The sequence below is a fragment of the Oncorhynchus kisutch genome, linkage group LG29 (genome assembly GCF_002021735.2).
Source record: "Oncorhynchus kisutch isolate 150728-3 linkage group LG29, Okis_V2, whole genome shotgun sequence".
In the NCBI taxonomy this organism is placed as follows: Eukaryota; Metazoa; Chordata; class Actinopteri; order Salmoniformes; family Salmonidae; genus Oncorhynchus; species Oncorhynchus kisutch.
Window position 1 is genome coordinate 37140708 of NC_034202.2, and position 18754 is coordinate 37159461.

The following is an 18754-nucleotide window of genomic DNA, read 5'->3' on the forward strand; positions in this document are numbered from 1 at the left end:
GTGATGAAAAAATAGTTTGGGCCTTACTGTTATTAGCCCATACAAACACAATGAATAACAGATTCACTGCATGGGACAACAGCTGGTCCTTACTGTTAACCTGTTGCGACGAGCAAACCCGTATCCGGGATCGTAATTATAGCCTCAAGCTCATTACCATAACGCAACGTTAACTATTCATGAAAATCACAAATGAAATGAAATAAATATATTGGATCTCAAGCTTAGCCTTTTGTTAACAACACTGTCATCTCAGATTTTCAAAATATGCTTTTCAACCATAGCAAAACAAGCATTTGTGTAAGAGTATTGATAGCTAGCATAGCATTAAGCCTAGCATTCAGCAGGCAACATTTTCACAAAAACAAGAAAAGCATTCAAATAAAATCATTTACCTTTGAAGAACTTCGGATGTTTTCAATGAGGAGACTCTCAGTTAGATAGCAAATGTTCCGTTTTTCCAAAAAGATTATTTGTGTAGGAGAAATCACTCCGTTTTGTTCATCACGTTTGGCAAAGAAAAAACCCCGAAAATTCAGTCATCAAAACGCCAAACTTTTTTCCAAATGAACTCCATAATATCGACAGAAACATGGCAAACGTTGTTTAGAATCAATCCTCAAGGTGTTTTTCACATATCTATTCGATGATAAGTCATTCGTGGCAGTTTGGTTTGTCCTCTGAATCACATGGAAAAATACTTATGGTCAATCTTCCAATGATATGCCTACAAATACGTCACAATGCTGCAGACACCTTGGGGAAACGACAGAAAGTGTAGGCTCGTTCCTGGCGCATTCACAGCCATATAAGGAGACATTGGAACACAGCGCCGCAAAAATCTGGCTCACTTCCTGTTTGAAGTTTCATCTTGGTTTCGCCTGTAGCATTAGTTCTGTGGCACTCACAGACAATATCTTTGCAGTTTTGGAAACGTCAGAGTGTTTTCTTTCCAAAGATGTCAATTATATGCATAGTCGAGCATCTTTTCGTGACAAAATATCTTGTTTAAAACGGGAACGTTTTTCATCCAAAAATGAAATACTGCCCCCAGAGGTTCAAGAGGTTAATTCTCTATACTTTGACCATTTTCAGGGCCTTCCTCTGACACCACCTGGTATAGAGGTCCTGGATGGCAGGAAGCTTGGCCTCAGTGATGTACTGGGCCGTACGCACTACCTTCTCTAGCGCCTTATTGTCGGATGCCGAGCAGTTAACATACCAGGCAGTGATGCAACCGGTCAGGATGCTCTCGATGCTGCAGCTGTAGTACTTCTTGAGGATCTGGAGAGCCATGCCAAATCTTTTCAGTCTCCTGAGGGGGAAAAGGTGTTGTCATGCCCTCTTCAAGACTGTTTTGGTGTGTTTGGACCATGATCGTTTGTTGGTGATGTTAATGGGGGCCTGTTCAGCCCTCCTTTTACTACAGTCTATGATTAGCTCATTTGTCTTGCTCACATTTAGGGAAAGATTGTTGTCTTGGCACGACACTGCCAGGTCTCTGACCTCCTCCCTGTAGGCTGTCTCATTGTTGTCGGGGTTCAGACCACTGTTGTGTTGTCAGCAAACTTAATGATGGTGTTGGAGTCGTGCTTGGCCACGCAGTCATGGGTGAACAGGGAGTACAGGAGGGGACTGAGCATGCACCCCTGAGGGGCTCCTGAGGGGCCCCAGTGTTGAGGATCAGCAATGCAGATCTGTTGTTGCAGATGACCACCTGGGTGAGGCCAATCAGGAAGTCCAGGATCCAGTTTCAGAGTGTTGTATTTAGTCCCAGGGTACTTAGCTTAGTGATGAGCTTTGTGGGCACTATGATGTTGAACGCTTAGCTATAGTCAATGAACAGCATTCTCACAAAATGTCGGTGTTCCTTTTGTCCAGGTGGGAAAGGGCAGTGTGGAGTGCGATTGAGTTTGTGTAATCTGTGGATATGTTGGGGCGGTATGCGAATTGGAGTGGGTCTAGGGTTTCTTTGGTGGTGTTGATGTGAGTCATGACCAGCCTTTCAAAGCACTTCATGGCTACCGTCGTGTATTCTACGGGGAGGTAGTCATTTACGCTTGCTACCTTCGCTATCTTGGGCACAGGGATTATGGTGGTCTGCTTGAAACATGTAGGTAAAACAGACTCGATCAGGAGGTTGAAAATGTCAGTGAAGACACTTGCCAGTTGGTCTGAGTACACGTCCTGGTAATCCGTCTGGCCCCGCAGCCTTATGAATGTTGAGCTGTTTAAAGGTCTTGCTCACATCGGCTATGGAGAGCGCGCACAAAAAGCTTATCTCTCTCATATTTTGTGCACAAATGTGTTTATATCCCATTAGGTGAGCATTTCATCTTTGCCAAGATAATCCATCCACCTGACAGGTGTGGCATATCAGGAAGCTGATTAAACAGCATGATCATTACACAGGTGCACATTGTGCTGGGGACAATATAAGGCCACTCTATTATGATGTGCAGCTTTGTCACACAGCACAATGCCACAGATGTCTCAAGTTTTGAGGGAGTGTGCAATTGGCATCCTGACTGCAGGAATTTACACCAGAGCTGTTGCCATAGCATTGATTGTTATTTTCTCTACGATAAGGCATCTACAAAGTTGTTTTAGAGAATTTGGCATTACGTCTAACCGTCCTCACAAACACAGACCAAGTATAACCACGCCAACTCAGAACCTCCACATACGGCTTCTTCACCTGCGAGATCGTCTGAGACCAGCCACCCAGACAACTGATGAAACTGAGGAGTATTTCTGTCTGTAATAAAGCCCTTTCGTGAGGAAAAACATATTCTGATTGGCTGGGCCTGCCTCCCCAGTAGGTGGACCTGGCTCCCAAGTGGGTGGGCCAATGCCCTCCTATGCCCACCCGTGGCTGTGCCCCTGCCCAGTCATGTGAAAAGAAGAGATTAGGGCCAAATTAATTTATTTCAATTGATTAATTTCCTTATATGAACTGTAACATTTTTGAAATTGTTGCATTTTGCATTTATATTCTTGTTCAGTCTCCTGTAGATATATCTACCTGTAACTACCTGTATTTCCCTCTCAGGTGTTCATATGATAACGACCAACCTTTTACAGAAGGCAACTAACAGATAACTCTGTCTGTTTCTCTCTTTCTCATCCCCTATCCCACCCATCTCTCCCCCCTCGCCCCCCTCTCCCACCCATCTCTTCCCCCTCTCCCACCACTCTGCCCCCTCGCCCCCCTCTCCCACCCATCTCTCCCCCCTCCCTCCCTCCCTCTCTACCAGGTACACAGAGCTGATGACCAACAGGACCATGTCTCTCCTAACAGCCCTGTCCTGGGTGTCAGCCATGATAGTACCAGGCATCACCACCATCCAGACATCCCAGATGCCTTTCTGTGGGCCCAATCGCATCATCCACTTCTACTGCAACACCGTGTCAATGAACCAGTCAGTGCCCGCATCCCAAATTACTCCCTATTCTCTTTAAAGTGCACTACTTTTGACTCCTAGTGACTTTACTGTTATACTTGATGTATATACACTATATGTATTTTTTTTAAATGATCAAATAAATTCAGTCAACCATCCAATCAACCAACCAACCACTCACTCACTCAACAGGCTGTCGTGTGCTGACATCTCGTCCCAGAGCACAGTATCCGTCTCACTATCCATGTTCGTCCTCTTCCTCCCCTTCAGCTTCATCGTCTTCTCATATGTCAACATCATCGTCAGCGTGATGCGCATGGCTAACGCACAGGTCAGAATTCTGGAGGTGTGGAGTGTGAGGGTGGGGTGTGCATGGCTAACGCACAGGTCAGAATTCAGGATGTGTGGAGTGTGAGGGTGGGGTGTGCATGGCTAACGCACAGGTCAGAATTCAGGAGGTGTGGAGTGTGAGGGTGGGGTGTGCATGGCTAACGCACAGGTCAGAATTCAGGGGGTGTGGAGTGTGAGGGTGGGGTGTGCATGGCTAACGCACAGGTCAGAATTCTGGAGGTGTGGAGTGTGAGGGTGGGGTGTGCATGGCTAACGCACAGGTCAGAATTCAGGAGGTGTGGAGTGTGAGGGTGGGGTGTGCATGGCTAACGCACAGGTCAGAATTCCGGAGGTGTGGAGTGTGAGGGTGGGGTGTGCATGGGGAGGAGGGGTGGGTGATGCAGGGGGGCTGGGTGGGAGAAGGGGTGGGGAGTGCAGGGGGGCTGGGTGGGAGGAGGGGTGGGGAGTGCAGGGGGGCTGATTGGGAGAAGGGGTAAGGAGGGGTGTGTGAGGAGGGGTGTGTGAGGAGGGGTAAGGAGGGGTGTGGGGTGCAGGGTGCAGGGGAGGCTGGTTGGGAGGAGGGGTAAGGAGGGGTATGTAGGGAGGGGTGTGTGAGGAGGGGTAAGGAGGGGTGTGGGGTGCAGGGGGGCTGGTTTGGAGGAGGGGTAAGGAGGGGTGTGTGAGGAGGGGTGTGTGAAGAGGGGTGTGTGGTCTTATTTCTATTACGAGCTCAACGTAACATCAATAGGTTTAGGCTACACACATGATACTCTAATTTTCCCTATACCCAACAGGAGGTTGCTCCTATGAATGGAAGTTTACACAGGTCGAGAGAAAAATTGGAGTAATCAAGCTGACAGTGACATTCAATACCACCTTGCACTCTTGCCTGCGTCTAGTTGATCTAGGGTGTAATCATTAGTCCAACAATTGTAAACAAGAGTTTATATTGGACAAGTTCAGCCATGTTTATCCCCATTTCGTTCCGTTTACTTCCTTTTAATAAATGTTTTTCAACAGAATCTACGTAATGAATACATCCCTGATCACACGCAAACACAGATCACTTTCATAGCAGCCACATACAAACAGCATGATCACTTTGCTTGTTGTATAATTCCTTCTCGCATCTACATGCTCTCTTCCTCTCACCTTTTTCCTTCACTTGCACAACACATCAGCTGTCTGTGACCAGACGGGGAAAAAAAATCCTGGCCACCCTTCATTTGATAACCATTAACTGCTACACACCGCCTACATAATTGTCACCATATTAGCTAATGTCATAGTCAACATAGCTACTAGATTTCACACGCTAGTAAACCCGCTACAATCATGCACTACAGTCTACAGTCAGCAAGCAGTTTAGCAGTTACATCGGAGGGACCCGGTGGCAATAAATTAATAAGATCAAAAGGTTACATTGACTTGGAAGAGTGCCAGTGTTGGATAGCCATAGCCAGCTAGCTAACATAGCAACTCTCTTTGTTTGAGCTGGGTGTTTGAGTAGGCTAAACTAGCTAAACGCATTTGCTAGCTAAGTAAGTGAAAGTGAAAAAAATACAATGAAATATAGTTTGCTCTCTCTCTTGCTTCTCCTTCATTTGTTGAAAACTGCTCAAATATTGTCTATCTTTCTCTTTGAGTCAACTACTCACCACATTTTATGCACTGCAGCGCTCGCTAGCAGTAGCTTATGCTTTCAGTACTAGATTCATTCTCTGATCCTTTGATTTGGTGGACAATGTCAGTTCATGCTGCAAGAGGACTTCCTCCAGGAGTTGTCATAATTACTGTAACTCTATGGAAGGAGGTGAGAACCATGAGCCTCCTAGATTTTGTACTGAAGTCAATGTACCCAAAGGAGGACGGAAACTAGCCGGCTACACCCTGGTGCTACCCTACAAAGTGTTGTTGAGGCTACTGTAGACCTTCATTACAAAACAGTGTGCTGTAATCAAATATTTGCTGACGTGAATATATTTACGACAGTTTTATCTAAAAATTATAACTTCAGGGCTGTATCATTCTTATCTAAACTAAACCTTTCCTCTAACCCACTACTCTCCCCTCTCTAACCCAGGGCAGGCTGAAGACCTTCTCTACCTGCTCTTCAGGGCTGTATCATTCTTATCTAAACTAAATCTTTCCTCTAACCCACTACTCTCCCCTCTCTAACCCAGGGCAGGATGAAGACCTTCTCTACCTGTGCTACTCAGGGCTGTATCATCCTTATTTACTACATCCCCCGCTTCGTAGTGAACGCTACACCCATCAACCCCAACCTGACCATGACCCCTGACCTCCGCATCGGCCTCACCCTTTTACACAGGTAGGTAGACCACAGATTAGAGAGTTGGGCTGGGAACCCAAAAGTTGCTAGTTCAAGTCCCGGGCCGGGCGATGCAGAAGTGTGGAATGATCTGGCTATTTTTTCAGATCATTACTACCACTGCCGTTGTGCACTTATCCCAAAAACAGCTATCCATCCAGGCGCTCCCCCGTCTGAAATAAACCCCTTCTGTCCCTCTCTCCCCCTCCTGTCTATTTCTCCCGCTCCCCTTCATTCCTGTCTCCCCTCCTATCCCTGTCCCTTTCTTGCCCTCTCCCTTCTCCCCCTGCCATCCAGAGTCGGTGGAAGACCTTCTCCACCTGTAGTTCCCAGCTGTGTATCATCTCTCTGTACTACGTCCCCCGGTGCTGTGTCTATACCAGCAGCGTCATCAACTTCTCCATCAGCCAGGACTTAGTTCTCGGCCTAACCCTGCTCTACAGGCAGGTAGCTTAGAGGTTAGAGAAGCGGGCCAGCAACCAGAAGGTTGTCAGTTTGAATCCCATGTTTGCCAGGGAAAAATGTGGTTGGGAGTGGTGGGTTGCTGGCGTCTGTGTCCTAGATGCCATCACCTGCTGTTGTGCCTTTGAGCAAGGCAATTAACCCCTAAATGCCTCACTGGGCACTACACTAGTAGCTTCCCATTGCTCCAGCCCATGTGTGTGTGTGTGTGTGTGTGTGTGTGTGTGTGAATAAAGTATTCTTCTTATTCTACAGTCTGCTGCCACCCCTAGTCAACCCCTTCATCTACTGCATCCGTACCAAGGAGATCAGGGCTTTCCTGGCCAAGTGGACCAACCGAGGGCAGTCCAACGCACATCACAAACCCTGCATCCACCCCATAGCCTGCTGACAGGCACTCAGGCAGCCTGCCGCTTATAAAATCACACAGGGGGCATTATTACTGCATACATCTCCTGTTCTCTCACCTATGAAGGAAGCCATTGGCCGAAACGTCATCTGGTCATGCAGATGTTGAGCCCCAGATCTGATATGTTTTCATTATTATTATTCAATATGCTAAACAATAAACTTTCACACTTGTTTTTGCTGTCTGGTCGTTTGTTGTTGTTCCCATATACTGAATGTCCTGTGAAAGAAGAGACTACACCACATTCAGACAGCAACAATCATACCTTCATTTGAAATGTCACTTCACTCAAATAAGACTGATGTCATCAAATCACATTTCCTTAATCAAGCTTTCCTTAATCCTCCACCCCATCACCCTCCCTCCTTCCTCTCTGCGGATGACTTTGTCAACCACTTTGAAAAATACGTTTGAAGACATCCGCTCCTTATTCACTCAGCCTATTGAGTACACTGGTCTCAGTCACACAGAACTTCCCTACGCCTTGACCTCTTTCTCTTTTCTCTCTCCAGATAAAACCCTGCGATTAGTAAGATCTGGCCGTCTGACAAGCTGCCCACTAGACCCCATCCCAAATCAAATCAAATGGTGTTGGTCACATACACATGGTTAGCAGATGTTATTGCAAGTGTAGCGAAATGCTTGTGCTTCTAGCTCAGACAGTGCAGCAAAATCGAACATGTAATCTAACAGTTCCACAACAACTACTTGATACACACAAATCTAAGTAAAGGAATGGAATAAGAATATATATACATATAAATATATGGATGAGCGATGACAGAGCGGCATAGGCAAGATGCAATAGATGGTATAAAATACAATATCTTTTCACCCTTCTCCAGACCATCTCTGGAGACCATCTGAGATTCCTCACTTCCCTCATTAACTCATCCCTGACCACTGGCTGCATCCCCTCAGACTTCAAAATGGCCAGAGTCACTCTCCTCCTCAAGAAACCAACACTTGACTCATCTGAAGTCAAACTACAGACCTGTATACCTTCTTTCTTTTCTTTCCAAAACACTTGAGCGTGTCGTCTCTGATCAACTCACTCATTATCTCTCTCAGAACGATCTTCTTGGCCCTAACCAGTTGAGGCTCGCATCCACTAGAAGTGGATGTAGTGGATGTCTCTGGTCTCTTGGCCCTTCCAACCTTACAGGAGGGCAGCTCTCGCTCAGCCCACTCCAAGCTCTTCTCTGTCCTGGAACCCCAATGGTGGAACTAGGTTCCCCTTTAAGTTAGGACAGCAGAGTCCCTGCCCATCTTTTAAAAGCATCTGAAACCCTACCTCTTCAGAGTATCTTAAATAATCCCCCTCCTCACCTCAATCCCCCCTCCCTCCCTTTCCTGACTCAACACTTGACCCCCTTGCCCTTTCTATCTCTGACTAGCTACTTTATTGAGGAAAAGTGTACTTACTATGCCTGTGATATGTGGTTGTCCCACCTAGCTATGTATCTTAAGATAAATACACTAAGTCGCTCTGGATAAGAGGGTCTGCTAAATGACACAAATGTAATTTAGTAGTGTAATATAACATGCAGTGTCTTTGGAAAGTATTCAGACCCCTTGACTTTTTCCAAATGTTGTTAGGTTACAGCCTTATTCTAAAATGTATCAAATGGGTGTTCGTTTCTCATCAATCTACACAAAATACCCAATAATGACAAAGCACAAACAGGTTTCAGACATTTTTGCTAACTTATTAAAAAATGAAAAACGGACATTTTACATTTACATAAGTATTCAGACCCTTTATTCAGTACTTTGTTGAAGCACCTTTGGCAGCAATTACAGCCTTGAGTCTTCTTGGGTACGCTACAAGCTTGGCACACATGTATTTGAGGAGTTTCTCCCATTCTTCTCTGCAGATCCTCTCAGGCTCTGTCAGGTTGGATGGCTCACAACACTGTACAGCTATTTTCAGGTCTCTCCAGAGATGTTCGATCGGGTTCAAGCATGCTCTGGCTTGGCCACTCAAGGACATGCAGAGACTTGACACGAAGCCCCTTCTGCGTTGTCTTGGCTGTGTGCTTTGGGTCATTGTCCTGTTGAAAGGTGAACCTTCGCCCCAGTCTTCATCAAAGATCTCTCTGTACTTTGCTCCGTTCATTTTTGCCTCGATCCTGACTAGTCTCTCAGTCCCTGCTGAATAAAAACATCCCCACAGCATGATTCTGCCACCACCGTGTTTCACCGGAGGGATAGTGCCAGGTTTCCTACAAACGTTACGCTTGAAATTCAGGCCAAAGAGTTCAATCTTGGTTTCATCTGACCAGAGTTTCTCGTGGTCTGAGAGTCTTTAAGTGCCTTTTGGCAAACTCCAAGTGGACTGTCATGTGTCTTTTACTGAGGAGTGGCTCCCATCTGGCCACTCTAACATAAAGGCTTGATTGGTGGAGTGCTGCAGAGATGGTTGTCCTTCTGGAAGGTTCTCCAATCTCCACGGAGGAACTCTGGATCTCTGTCAGAGTGACCATCGAGTTCTTGGTCAAACCAAGGCCCTTCTCCCTCAATTACGCAGTTTGTCCGGGTGGCCAGCTCTAGGAAGAATGATGGAGGCCACTGTGTTCTTGGGGTCCTTTAATGCTGTCTCGGAGACCTTATATAGACAGGTGTGTGTCTTTACAAATCATGTTACCACAGGTGGACTCCAATCCAAGTTGTAGAAACATCTCAAGGATGATCAATGGAAACAAGATGCACCTGAGCTCAATTTAGGGTCTCATAGCAAAGGGTCTGAATACTTATGTAAAGAAGGTACTACTGTTTTTTATTTTTAATACATTTGCAAAAATGTTTTTTTTTAAACTGTTTTCACTTTGTCATTATGTGTGTAGATTGCTGTGGATTTGTATTCATTAAATCAATTTTTAAATGTCTGTAGTGTAACAAAATGTGGAAAGAGTCAAGGGGTCTGAATACTTTCCGAATGCGGTGTACGTAGTCATATAACGAGTGTTCAAATATTGTGGTATTTGTACAGTTACTTTTTCAAGTAAGGCATCCGTTACATTCAGATTTATATCTCTACCGGTGTGTTACAGTGTTAAATCCTTGTCTCCTGCTAACAGAATTCATGCTGTAACTGCATGAAATTAAATGTTAACGAATTGCCTTTTAACTAATTGCCTGTTTCATTTTTGTGCTCAACCTCCATTTACATTTATCACTGTCAATCGTAAACGATAGGTGGATTCTTCAAGTTTTACCAGTGAAACTTCAGTGCAGAATCTGCATGTCAACCATTTGATCTCAATCAGTTTCAAGAGAATATAGATATTTTGTATTAGTCTATGTAACTAACAGTGGTGATGTGAATTATGTAAGCTTACAGCGAGCGAATTTTAGAGCAAATGGTGTTAACAAACTGTAGCCTACGTGGTTTTTTTTTATCTACCCAGCAAGTCTACCCAGAACCATCCCACTGGGAACACTACGTCATTTCAATGTGAATCAGAGAGGTGCAGGGGGGGCTGACTTAACCGACATCCACGTCATCAGCAACCGGGAGCAGTTGTTGTTGGGGGTAGCACCGGAGTAACGGACGACTCTGGCAGCTCCTGACTGACAGGCGGCTTTGGCAGCTCCTGACTGACCGGCGGCTCTGGCAGCTCCTGACTGGTGGGCGGTTCTGGCAGCTCCTGACTGACAGGCGACTCTGGCAGCTCAGGACAGACGGGCGACTCTGGCAGCTCAGGACAGACGGGCGACTCTGGCAGCTCAGGACAGACGGGCGACTCTGGCAGCTCAGGACAGACGGGCGACTCTGGCAGCTAAGGACAGACGGGCGACTCTGGCAGCTCAGGCCAGACGGGCGACTCTGGCAGCTCAGGACAGACGGGCGACTCTGGCAGCTCAGGACAGACGGGCGACACTGGCAGCTCAGGACAGATGGGAGACTCTGGCAGCGCTGGACAGGCTGGAGACTATGGCAGCTCAGGACAGACAGGAGACTCTGGCAGCGCTGGACAGGCTGGAGACTCTGGTAGCGGTGCGGGGGGCTGCCACCGGAGGTCTGGTGCGTGGAGGAGGCACCGGATAGACCGGACCGTGGAGGCGCACTGGGGGTCTCGAGCATCGAGCCTGCACAACCCTACCTGGCTGAATACTCCCCGTAGCCAGGCCAGTGCGGCAAGGTAGAATAGACCGCACTGGGCTCTGCTGGCGAACCGGGGACACCATGCGTAGGGCTGGTGCCATGTACCCCGGCCCAACGAGACGCACTGGAGACCAGATGTGCTGAGCCGGCTTCATGGCACCTGGCTCGATGCCCACCCTAGCCCGTCGATACGAGGCGCTGCGATGTAACGCACCGGGCTATGCCTGCGCACCGGGGACACCGTGTGCCTCACGGCATAACACGGTGCCTGCCCAGTCCACCTCTCTCCACGGTAAGCACGGGGAGTTGGCTCAGGTCTCCTACGTGACTTAGCCACACCCCCCGTGGCCCTCCCCCCAATACATTTTTGGGGCTGCCTCTCGTCCCAGCCGCGCTGCCATGTTGCCTCCTCATACCACCGCCGCTCAGCTTTCACTGCCTCCAGCTCTGCTTTGGGGCGGAGATATTCCCCAGCCTGTGCCCAGGGTCCCTTGCCGTCCAGAATCTCCTCCCATGTCCATGAGTCCCGAGATTTCTGCTGCTGCCCGATACCACGCTGCTGGTGGGTGATTCTGTAATGTGCGTTGTCCTCGTCTGAGGAGTATGAAGGATCGGAGGACCAATGCGCAGCATGGTATGTGTTCATGATGAATTTATTAAACACAGAACACTAAAACCAAAATAACAAAGAGAATGACATGAAACGAAACAGTCCTGGTGACATACACAAAGACAGAAAACAATCACCCACGAAACACAGGTGGGAAAAAGGCTACCTAAGTATGATTCTCAATCAGAGACAACTAACGACACCTGCCTCTGATTGAGAACCATACCAGGCCAAATGCAAATCACAACATAGAAAAACGAACATAGACAACCCACCCCTACTTACGCCCTGACCAACCTAAAACAAAGACATAAGAAAAGAACTAAGGTCAGACGTGACACTTAGCTTGTGTCCCATGACCAATTAAGATTTCCCACGGGACTATGCAAGGCAAGGGCGTCCTCTTCCCTGAGCCAGCCCTACAGCTGACCTCATACCTCATATGCCCTCCTCAAGTTGGAGGGATCTAAATTGGGTTCTCAGGTGGGGGTGGGGGGTCATGAAATTATAGGCAAGCAAGGCAAGCCTTCCGTTTGATCCAGATCCACTGGCTGCCTCTTTCAGCTGCTTGAGAAACTGCTCTGACGGTCTGCCGCAGAGCCTGTCCATGGATTCCAAGTTCTTTCAGCAACGATGGTGGAAGAAGCCACGAATCCTCTGCATCCCACTTCAACTGGCCAGACTTTTGCATTCCAGCCACGCTGAGTTGCGTCTGCTGCCAACTCTGTGTAACGCAGTTTCTTACGCTCGTAGGCCTCTTCAACAGAGTTTTCCCACTGGACTGTGAGCTCTATGATGTACACAGCCTTTCGTGAAAGGGACCAGAGTACCATGTCTGGCCTAAGGTTGGTAGGAGCAATCTCAGGTGGAAAAATGAGTCGCTGGCCAATATCGACAAGCATCTTCCAGTCCCGGGCCATGGCTAGGTGTCCAGTTTCTGGCTTCGTAGGAGGATGTGTGGGCCTTTTCTGTCCCTCCCGGATGAATGTTGTTGTTTTGACGGGATTACTTGTTTTTTGGAGGTAATGAATTGGTTGCACTCCTCTTGGTCTCAAGTGCTGCAGCCAGGCTCTTGAGGACCTGATTGTGCCTCCAGGTGTAGCGGCCTTGTGATAGGCTGGTCTTGCAACCTGTCATTATATGCCTGAGAGTCGCTGGAGCTGGGCAGAGGGGGCAGGTCGGGTCCTCGCCATACCATTGATGTAGGTTTTTTGGTGATGGAAGCGCATCATAAACAGCTCTTATGATGAAGCTGATGTTGCTTGCCTCCATTTGCCAAAGCTCACTCCAGTTGATCTTTCTCTTCTCCAGGCCTTCCCACCGCATCCATTGCCCTTGTTTAGCAAGAAAGACAGCCTTTGCACTCTATTGCAGTCTCCTCCTGTCTGCGCACCTCCTCGGCCACCAGCTTCCTGCATTCAGATGTTGTTGCCTTATGGAACGTTGGATTGCTTGCTGCCAGGCCAAAGCCTCCTCTTCCATGCTGGATATTCCCCACAATGTCTTGGTGCCTATGCTGATGTTGCTTCCTGCACAGCCTTGTATGATGTCCATTTCCATCCAGTTTGTAGGGGAGGTGCAGCCATGCTAATGGTCTGGTCTTTGGATTCCTTCAATGTCATACTTACTTTAGAGCACTTGTACTCCTCCGTTAGACTTGTAAGAGGTAGTTCAAGGACCCCTTTGCCATAGAGGCCGATGTTACTCAGGCATCGTGGGACACCCAGCCGTTTCTTCACTTATGAGGTAATGGTTTGCTCCATCTTCTCCACTGTTGTTATTGGGACCTCATAGACTGTGAGTGTCCACATTACCCGGGGGAGAAGTCCAAACTGTAGGCACCAAAGCTTGAGCTTCCCAGGCAGTAGGGTTTTGTTGATGTTCTCAAGACCGTTGGCGATGTCCTACCTTACTTGCTGCACTTGATCTTTATCCCAGAGGCTTTCATTGTACCATCTACCCAGGCTCTTGACGGGTGGCTCAGACACCGTTGGTATCGGGTCATCTCCAATGCAGAACCTCACATCTTTAAGCTGTCCCTTGACTATGGAGATGCTTCGATATTTGCTTGGCTTGATTTTCATCCGGGCCCACTTGATGTTATCCTGCAGTTTTGCAAGTAGCCACCTGGTGCGTGCTGCAGTGGTGGTCAGTGTAGTCATGCCATCCATGTATGCTCGGGAGACGGAGCCCTTCCTTAGTTCTCTCACCACCGACCACCCATCTCGATGCCCTGATGATGACTTCCATGGCCATAGTGAAGGCCAGAGAAGAAATTGTACAGCCTGCCATTATGCCTACTTCCAAGCGCTGCCATGTTGTTGTGAAGTCAGGTGTTGTGAAACACAATTGCAGGTCTTGGAAATAGGCCTTTACCAGTGTAGTGATGGGTTCTGGTACATGGAAAATGTTGAAGGATTCTCAGAGGAGTTCATGGGGAACTGAGCCAAAGGCATTGGCCAGGTCAAGGAAGATGACATAGAGGTCTCTCTTGTCCTTCTTAGCTGTTTGGATCTGGTGCCAAATCATACTAGTATGTTCCAGGCAACCAGAGAAACCAGGAATGCCTGCTTTCTGTACAGATGTATCATTGTACTTGTTCCTTTCCAGGTAAGTGGACAGCCTCTGTGCTATTATACTGAAAAAGATCTTCCCTTCAGCATTGAGAAGGGAGATTGGTCGGAATTTACTGATGTCTGTCGCATCCTTCTCTTTCGGGATTAGCACACCACCAGCCCTTCGCCATGCCTTTGGTATTATTTCCTTCTGCCACACTATCCTCCAAAGAAAGCGTAGAACATCCAGGGCGTTCTTGTAGAGCTTGTATGGTACTCCATTAGGCCCAGGAGCTGAGACCGCTCTTGCTCGTCGGACAACATTCTCTACTTCCTTCCATTTTGGAGGGTCAGTGTCCAGATTGAATTCTGGTGGTTGAATAGGTGGGATGTCATGTGGGATGATTATCTGCTCATGCCTTTTCGTGTCCTGGTGGACATTTCCAGGTGTTCTTCCAGTTCAGGCTTTGGAGTTTCTAGGATTCCGCACTTTTCCTTTGCGAAGAGGTCTTTGACAAATTTAAAGGGGTTTTTATAGAACCGTGTTCTTGAGTGTTCCTTCTTCCTACGAAGTTTCCTTAAGTTTTCCACTCTTCACAAGGTTGCCATTTGAAGTCTGCTTGAAGTAGCATGAGACCTTCTCTCTCTGCATCAGAGGCCTTCTTCCACTGCTTTCTCAGCTGCCTTCTCTCTCTGACAAGTATCTCGATCTCTTGCTGCCTCCTAGATTTGGCTGGCGCGGGTGGTGTCTTGCCACTTCTCCTTTCGTTTACTCCAAAGCGCTCTTCTCCGTAGTGGTAGATAATGTCTCCCATCCTTTCAAGCTTTTTCTCTGCTGTTCCTACCTTCCAAGATTTTTGTCAGGTCGTTGTTGATTGTTTCCCACTCTCTCTTTTCAACAGCTTTTGGGCCACTTCACACTCGGTCTGTGCCCTTTGATCTTTTCCTCTTTTAGAGGTCTCTGTGGTTGGGTGAGTTTATCCACCGGCATTTCTGTGCTTGTGTTATCCTCCTCCGTTACAGGGGTGCTGATGCTCTGAGAACTCAGCGTCCCGTCGCTGTGTTTCATTCGACTGATTTGACTGGCTGCTTCGTAAGAAGTACTGGTCAACGCGAGGTCCCTGTCTCTGCTCTCCTAACCACCTTTTCCACCCTTGATGGATCCTTAACCCCCTTGCCGATGTTACTCTCTCCCAACCACAGCTGCACACCTGAAGTGTGTGTCCTGCTGCTGTTATGTTTGTCTCATGTGCTGTGTTCCTACTCATAGTCGTTTCCGTTCCTGGGTCCGTAGCTCTCGCAGGCTCTAGGGGTATGTTCCTTTGTTGACTTTCAGTAGCACTTAGCGGGTGTCTCCAACATACTGAAGCAGTGTCGGAGACTGCCAACATGGGTAGCTAGCCCAGGACAGCCCCAGTGGGGTCTATTCCCTCCGGTCAGCTGTCTCTCCAAGCTGTCACACAGACTTTCCTATGTTGTCAGCTGTCCTTTCACAGCAGTCACTGGACTGGTCCAGATGATCAGAATCATAAAACACGGGACGAGATGTTAAAAACTGTCCATTGTGCCAATAGATGGTATGCACACACATGTGATTTGCCGTGAATTTGACAGAGTGGCATGGGAGGTTTATTTCTTAGACTGGGTTAAGATGTCAATTTTGGGACACATCCCAAAAATGACACAGCCCAAAAAGGACACATGATGGAGGTGCTCTTCACCAGGGAGGAGATGGCGGTGTCCTCCGTGTCGGGCAGGAAATCAAAACATTGTTCAAGATTCTGTGGCAAAGCCAGCTTTGTCAAGCAACAAAGTGCTCGCTCTTTTTGATATGATTATAATTATCTATGTCTTAAAATCAATACATCATTTTTTATTCCAGTTTTGATGTAGACCTTTCTAATAACATTTCTTTCATAGATTATGAATTTAAGAGTGTGAATGTAAATCATTCAAATAAAATGTCATTATTAATGTTTGTTTTATTTTACTTTCAGCTAATGTTCAGAGATGTTTTGAGGGGGTGGACAAGGCCTCATTAAGGGCTACCATGGCCTACAAGCTAAAGGACGTCGTCACCCAAATGAAGCCAAAAGCAGAATAAAATTAAAAATAAGTCATTTTTATGCTAGATTATCTTTTCTAATCTAATGTCAATGTTAAATAAATAACATGAAATACCCACAGAAATTAAATGAATAACCAATTAACATCCAATGGGAATATGGGATAATCCTATGAAGGGCTTTCTTGTTAACAGTTTAACAGTTTAACAGTTGACACTATGCATAGGGGAAGGTAGCGTTCTTCTGGCATCCGCCAAACCCAGATTCGTCCGTCAGACTGCCAGTTGGTGAAGGATGGTTCATAACTCCAGAAAACGTGTTTCCACTGCTCCAATCGTCCAATCGCTGTGAGCTTTACACCATTCAAGCTGTTGATGCTCCTATATGTTTCCACTTCTCAATAACAGCACTTACAGTTCACCAGGGCAGCTCGAGGAGTGCATAAAGTTGACAAACTGACTTGTTGGAAAGGTAGCATCCTATGACGGTGCCATGTTGAAAGTCACTGAGCTCTTCAGTAAGGCCATTCTACTAACAATGTTTGTCTGTGGAGATTGCATGGCTGTGCTCGATTTTATACTTCTGTCAGCAACGGTGTGGCTGAAATTGCCCAATTCACTAACTTGAAGGGGTGTGCACTTACATTTCGACAAAAAAAGATAGAGAGAACTTGAGAGATGGCCAGGGATGAAAACTTTCTGTGATCGACATCATGAGTGAGGTGAGAATGATGACATCACCAGGGTGGAGATCTCTGATTGGCTGTTGGCTGTCTTGTCAGAGGGCATGTTGCGTATAAAGTTGGGAGGTACAGAACGGCTAACGCCACACACCTCTGGGGCCACTGGTTGGAAAGGAGGTAAGGATGGAGAGAGGGAGAGAGCGAGAGGGAAAGAGAGAGAGAGAGAAAGAGAGAGAGAGAGAGGAGTCAAGGATGGAGAGAGAGAGTTCATCCAGGGTCTTCAACATCTCTATGCATAAGGATTTGCTGGGAATATAACTAAACATAGACATAGAATGAATAGATTATATGTCCATGGAATTAAACATGGCTTGTTCGTCTTGTCTGTCTCTGTTCTCTTTTATGTAACTCTCTCACTATCTCTCTATTACTCTCTCCATCTTAGGAGTCAAGGAAGGAGAGAGAGACTTCATCCAGGGTCTTCAACATCTCTCTCTTTTATGTAACTCTCTCACTATCTCTCTATTACTCTCTCCATCTTAGGAGTCAAGGAAGGAGAGAGAGACTTCATCCAGGGTCTTCAACATCTCTCTCTTTTATGTAACTCTCTCACTATCTCTCTATTACTCTCTCCATCTTAGGAGTCAAGGAAGGAGAGAGAGACTTCATCCAGGGTCTTCAACATCTCTCTCTTTTATGTAACTCTCTCACTATCTCTCTATTACTCTCTCCATCTTAGGAGTCAAGGAAGGAGAGAGAGACTTCATCCAGGGTCTTCAACATCTCTCTCTTTTATGTAACTCTCTCACTATCTCTCTATTACTCTCTCCATCTTAGGAGTCAAGGAAGGAGAGAGAGACTTCATCCAGGGTCTTCAACATCTCTCTCTTTTATGTAACTCTCTCACTATCTCTCTATTACTCTCTCCATCTTAGGAGTCAAGGAAGGAGAGAGAGACTTCATCCAGGGTCTTCAACATCTCTCTCTTTTATGTAACTCTCTCACTATCTCTCTATTACTCTCTCCATCTTAGGAGTCAAGGAAGGAGAGAGAGACTTCATCCAAGGTCTTCAACATCTCTCTCTTTTATGTAACTCTCTCACTATCTCTCTATTACTCTCTCCATCTTAGGAGTCAAGGAAGGAGAGAGAGACTTCATCCAGGGTCTTCAACATCTCTCTCTTTTATGTAACTCTCTCACTATCTCTCTATTACTCTCTCCATCTTAGGAGTCAAGGAAGGAGAGAGAGACTTCATCCAGGGTCTTCAACATCTCTCTCTTTTATGTAACTCTCTCACTATCTCTCTATTACTCTCTCCATCTTAGGAGTCAAGGAAGGAGAGAGAGACTTCATCCAGGGTCTTCAACATCTCTCTCTTTTATGTAACTCTCTCACTATCTCTCTATTACTCTCTCCATCTTAGGAGTCAAGGAAGGAGAGAGAGACTTCATCCAGGGTCTTCAACATCTCTCTCTTTTATGTAACTCTCTCACTATCTCTCTATTACTCTCTCCATCTTAGGAGTCAAGGAAGGAGAGAGAGACTTCATCCAGGGTCTTCAACATCTCTCTCTTTTATGTAACTCTCTCTCTCTCACTATCTCTATATTACTCCCTGGAGGTAAGGATGGAGGTTGTAGGGTCTTCAGGATCTCTCTTTTAAGTAAATGTTCCTCTCTCTCTCTCTCTCTCTCATTATCTCTCTCTCTCTCACTCATTATCTCTCTCTCTAACTTGGGAGGTATTGATTGTAATATCCCCATCCCATCCCATCCCCCCCACCTTCCCCAGTACA

The 18754-nt window shown here is 46.7% G+C and overlaps 1 protein-coding gene across 1 annotated transcript in view; it reads left to right on the top strand.

The window, feature by feature from the left end:
- The window catches only part of LOC109873898 (uncharacterized), a 30591-nt gene extending 23480 nt beyond the window's left edge, over positions 1 to 7111 (top strand). Inside the window, exons 10-13 of the mRNA XM_031809083.1 lie at positions 3258 to 3422; positions 3597 to 3735; positions 6364 to 6518; positions 6784 to 7111. Of these exons, the coding sequence (XP_031664943.1) occupies positions 3258 to 3422; positions 3597 to 3735; positions 6364 to 6518; positions 6784 to 6919 (595 nt within the window). The 3' untranslated portion in view covers positions 6920 to 7111. The remainder of the gene's footprint in view (positions 1 to 3257; positions 3423 to 3596; positions 3736 to 6363; positions 6519 to 6783) is intronic.
- The last annotated feature ends 11643 nt before the right edge of the window (positions 7112 to 18754 follow it).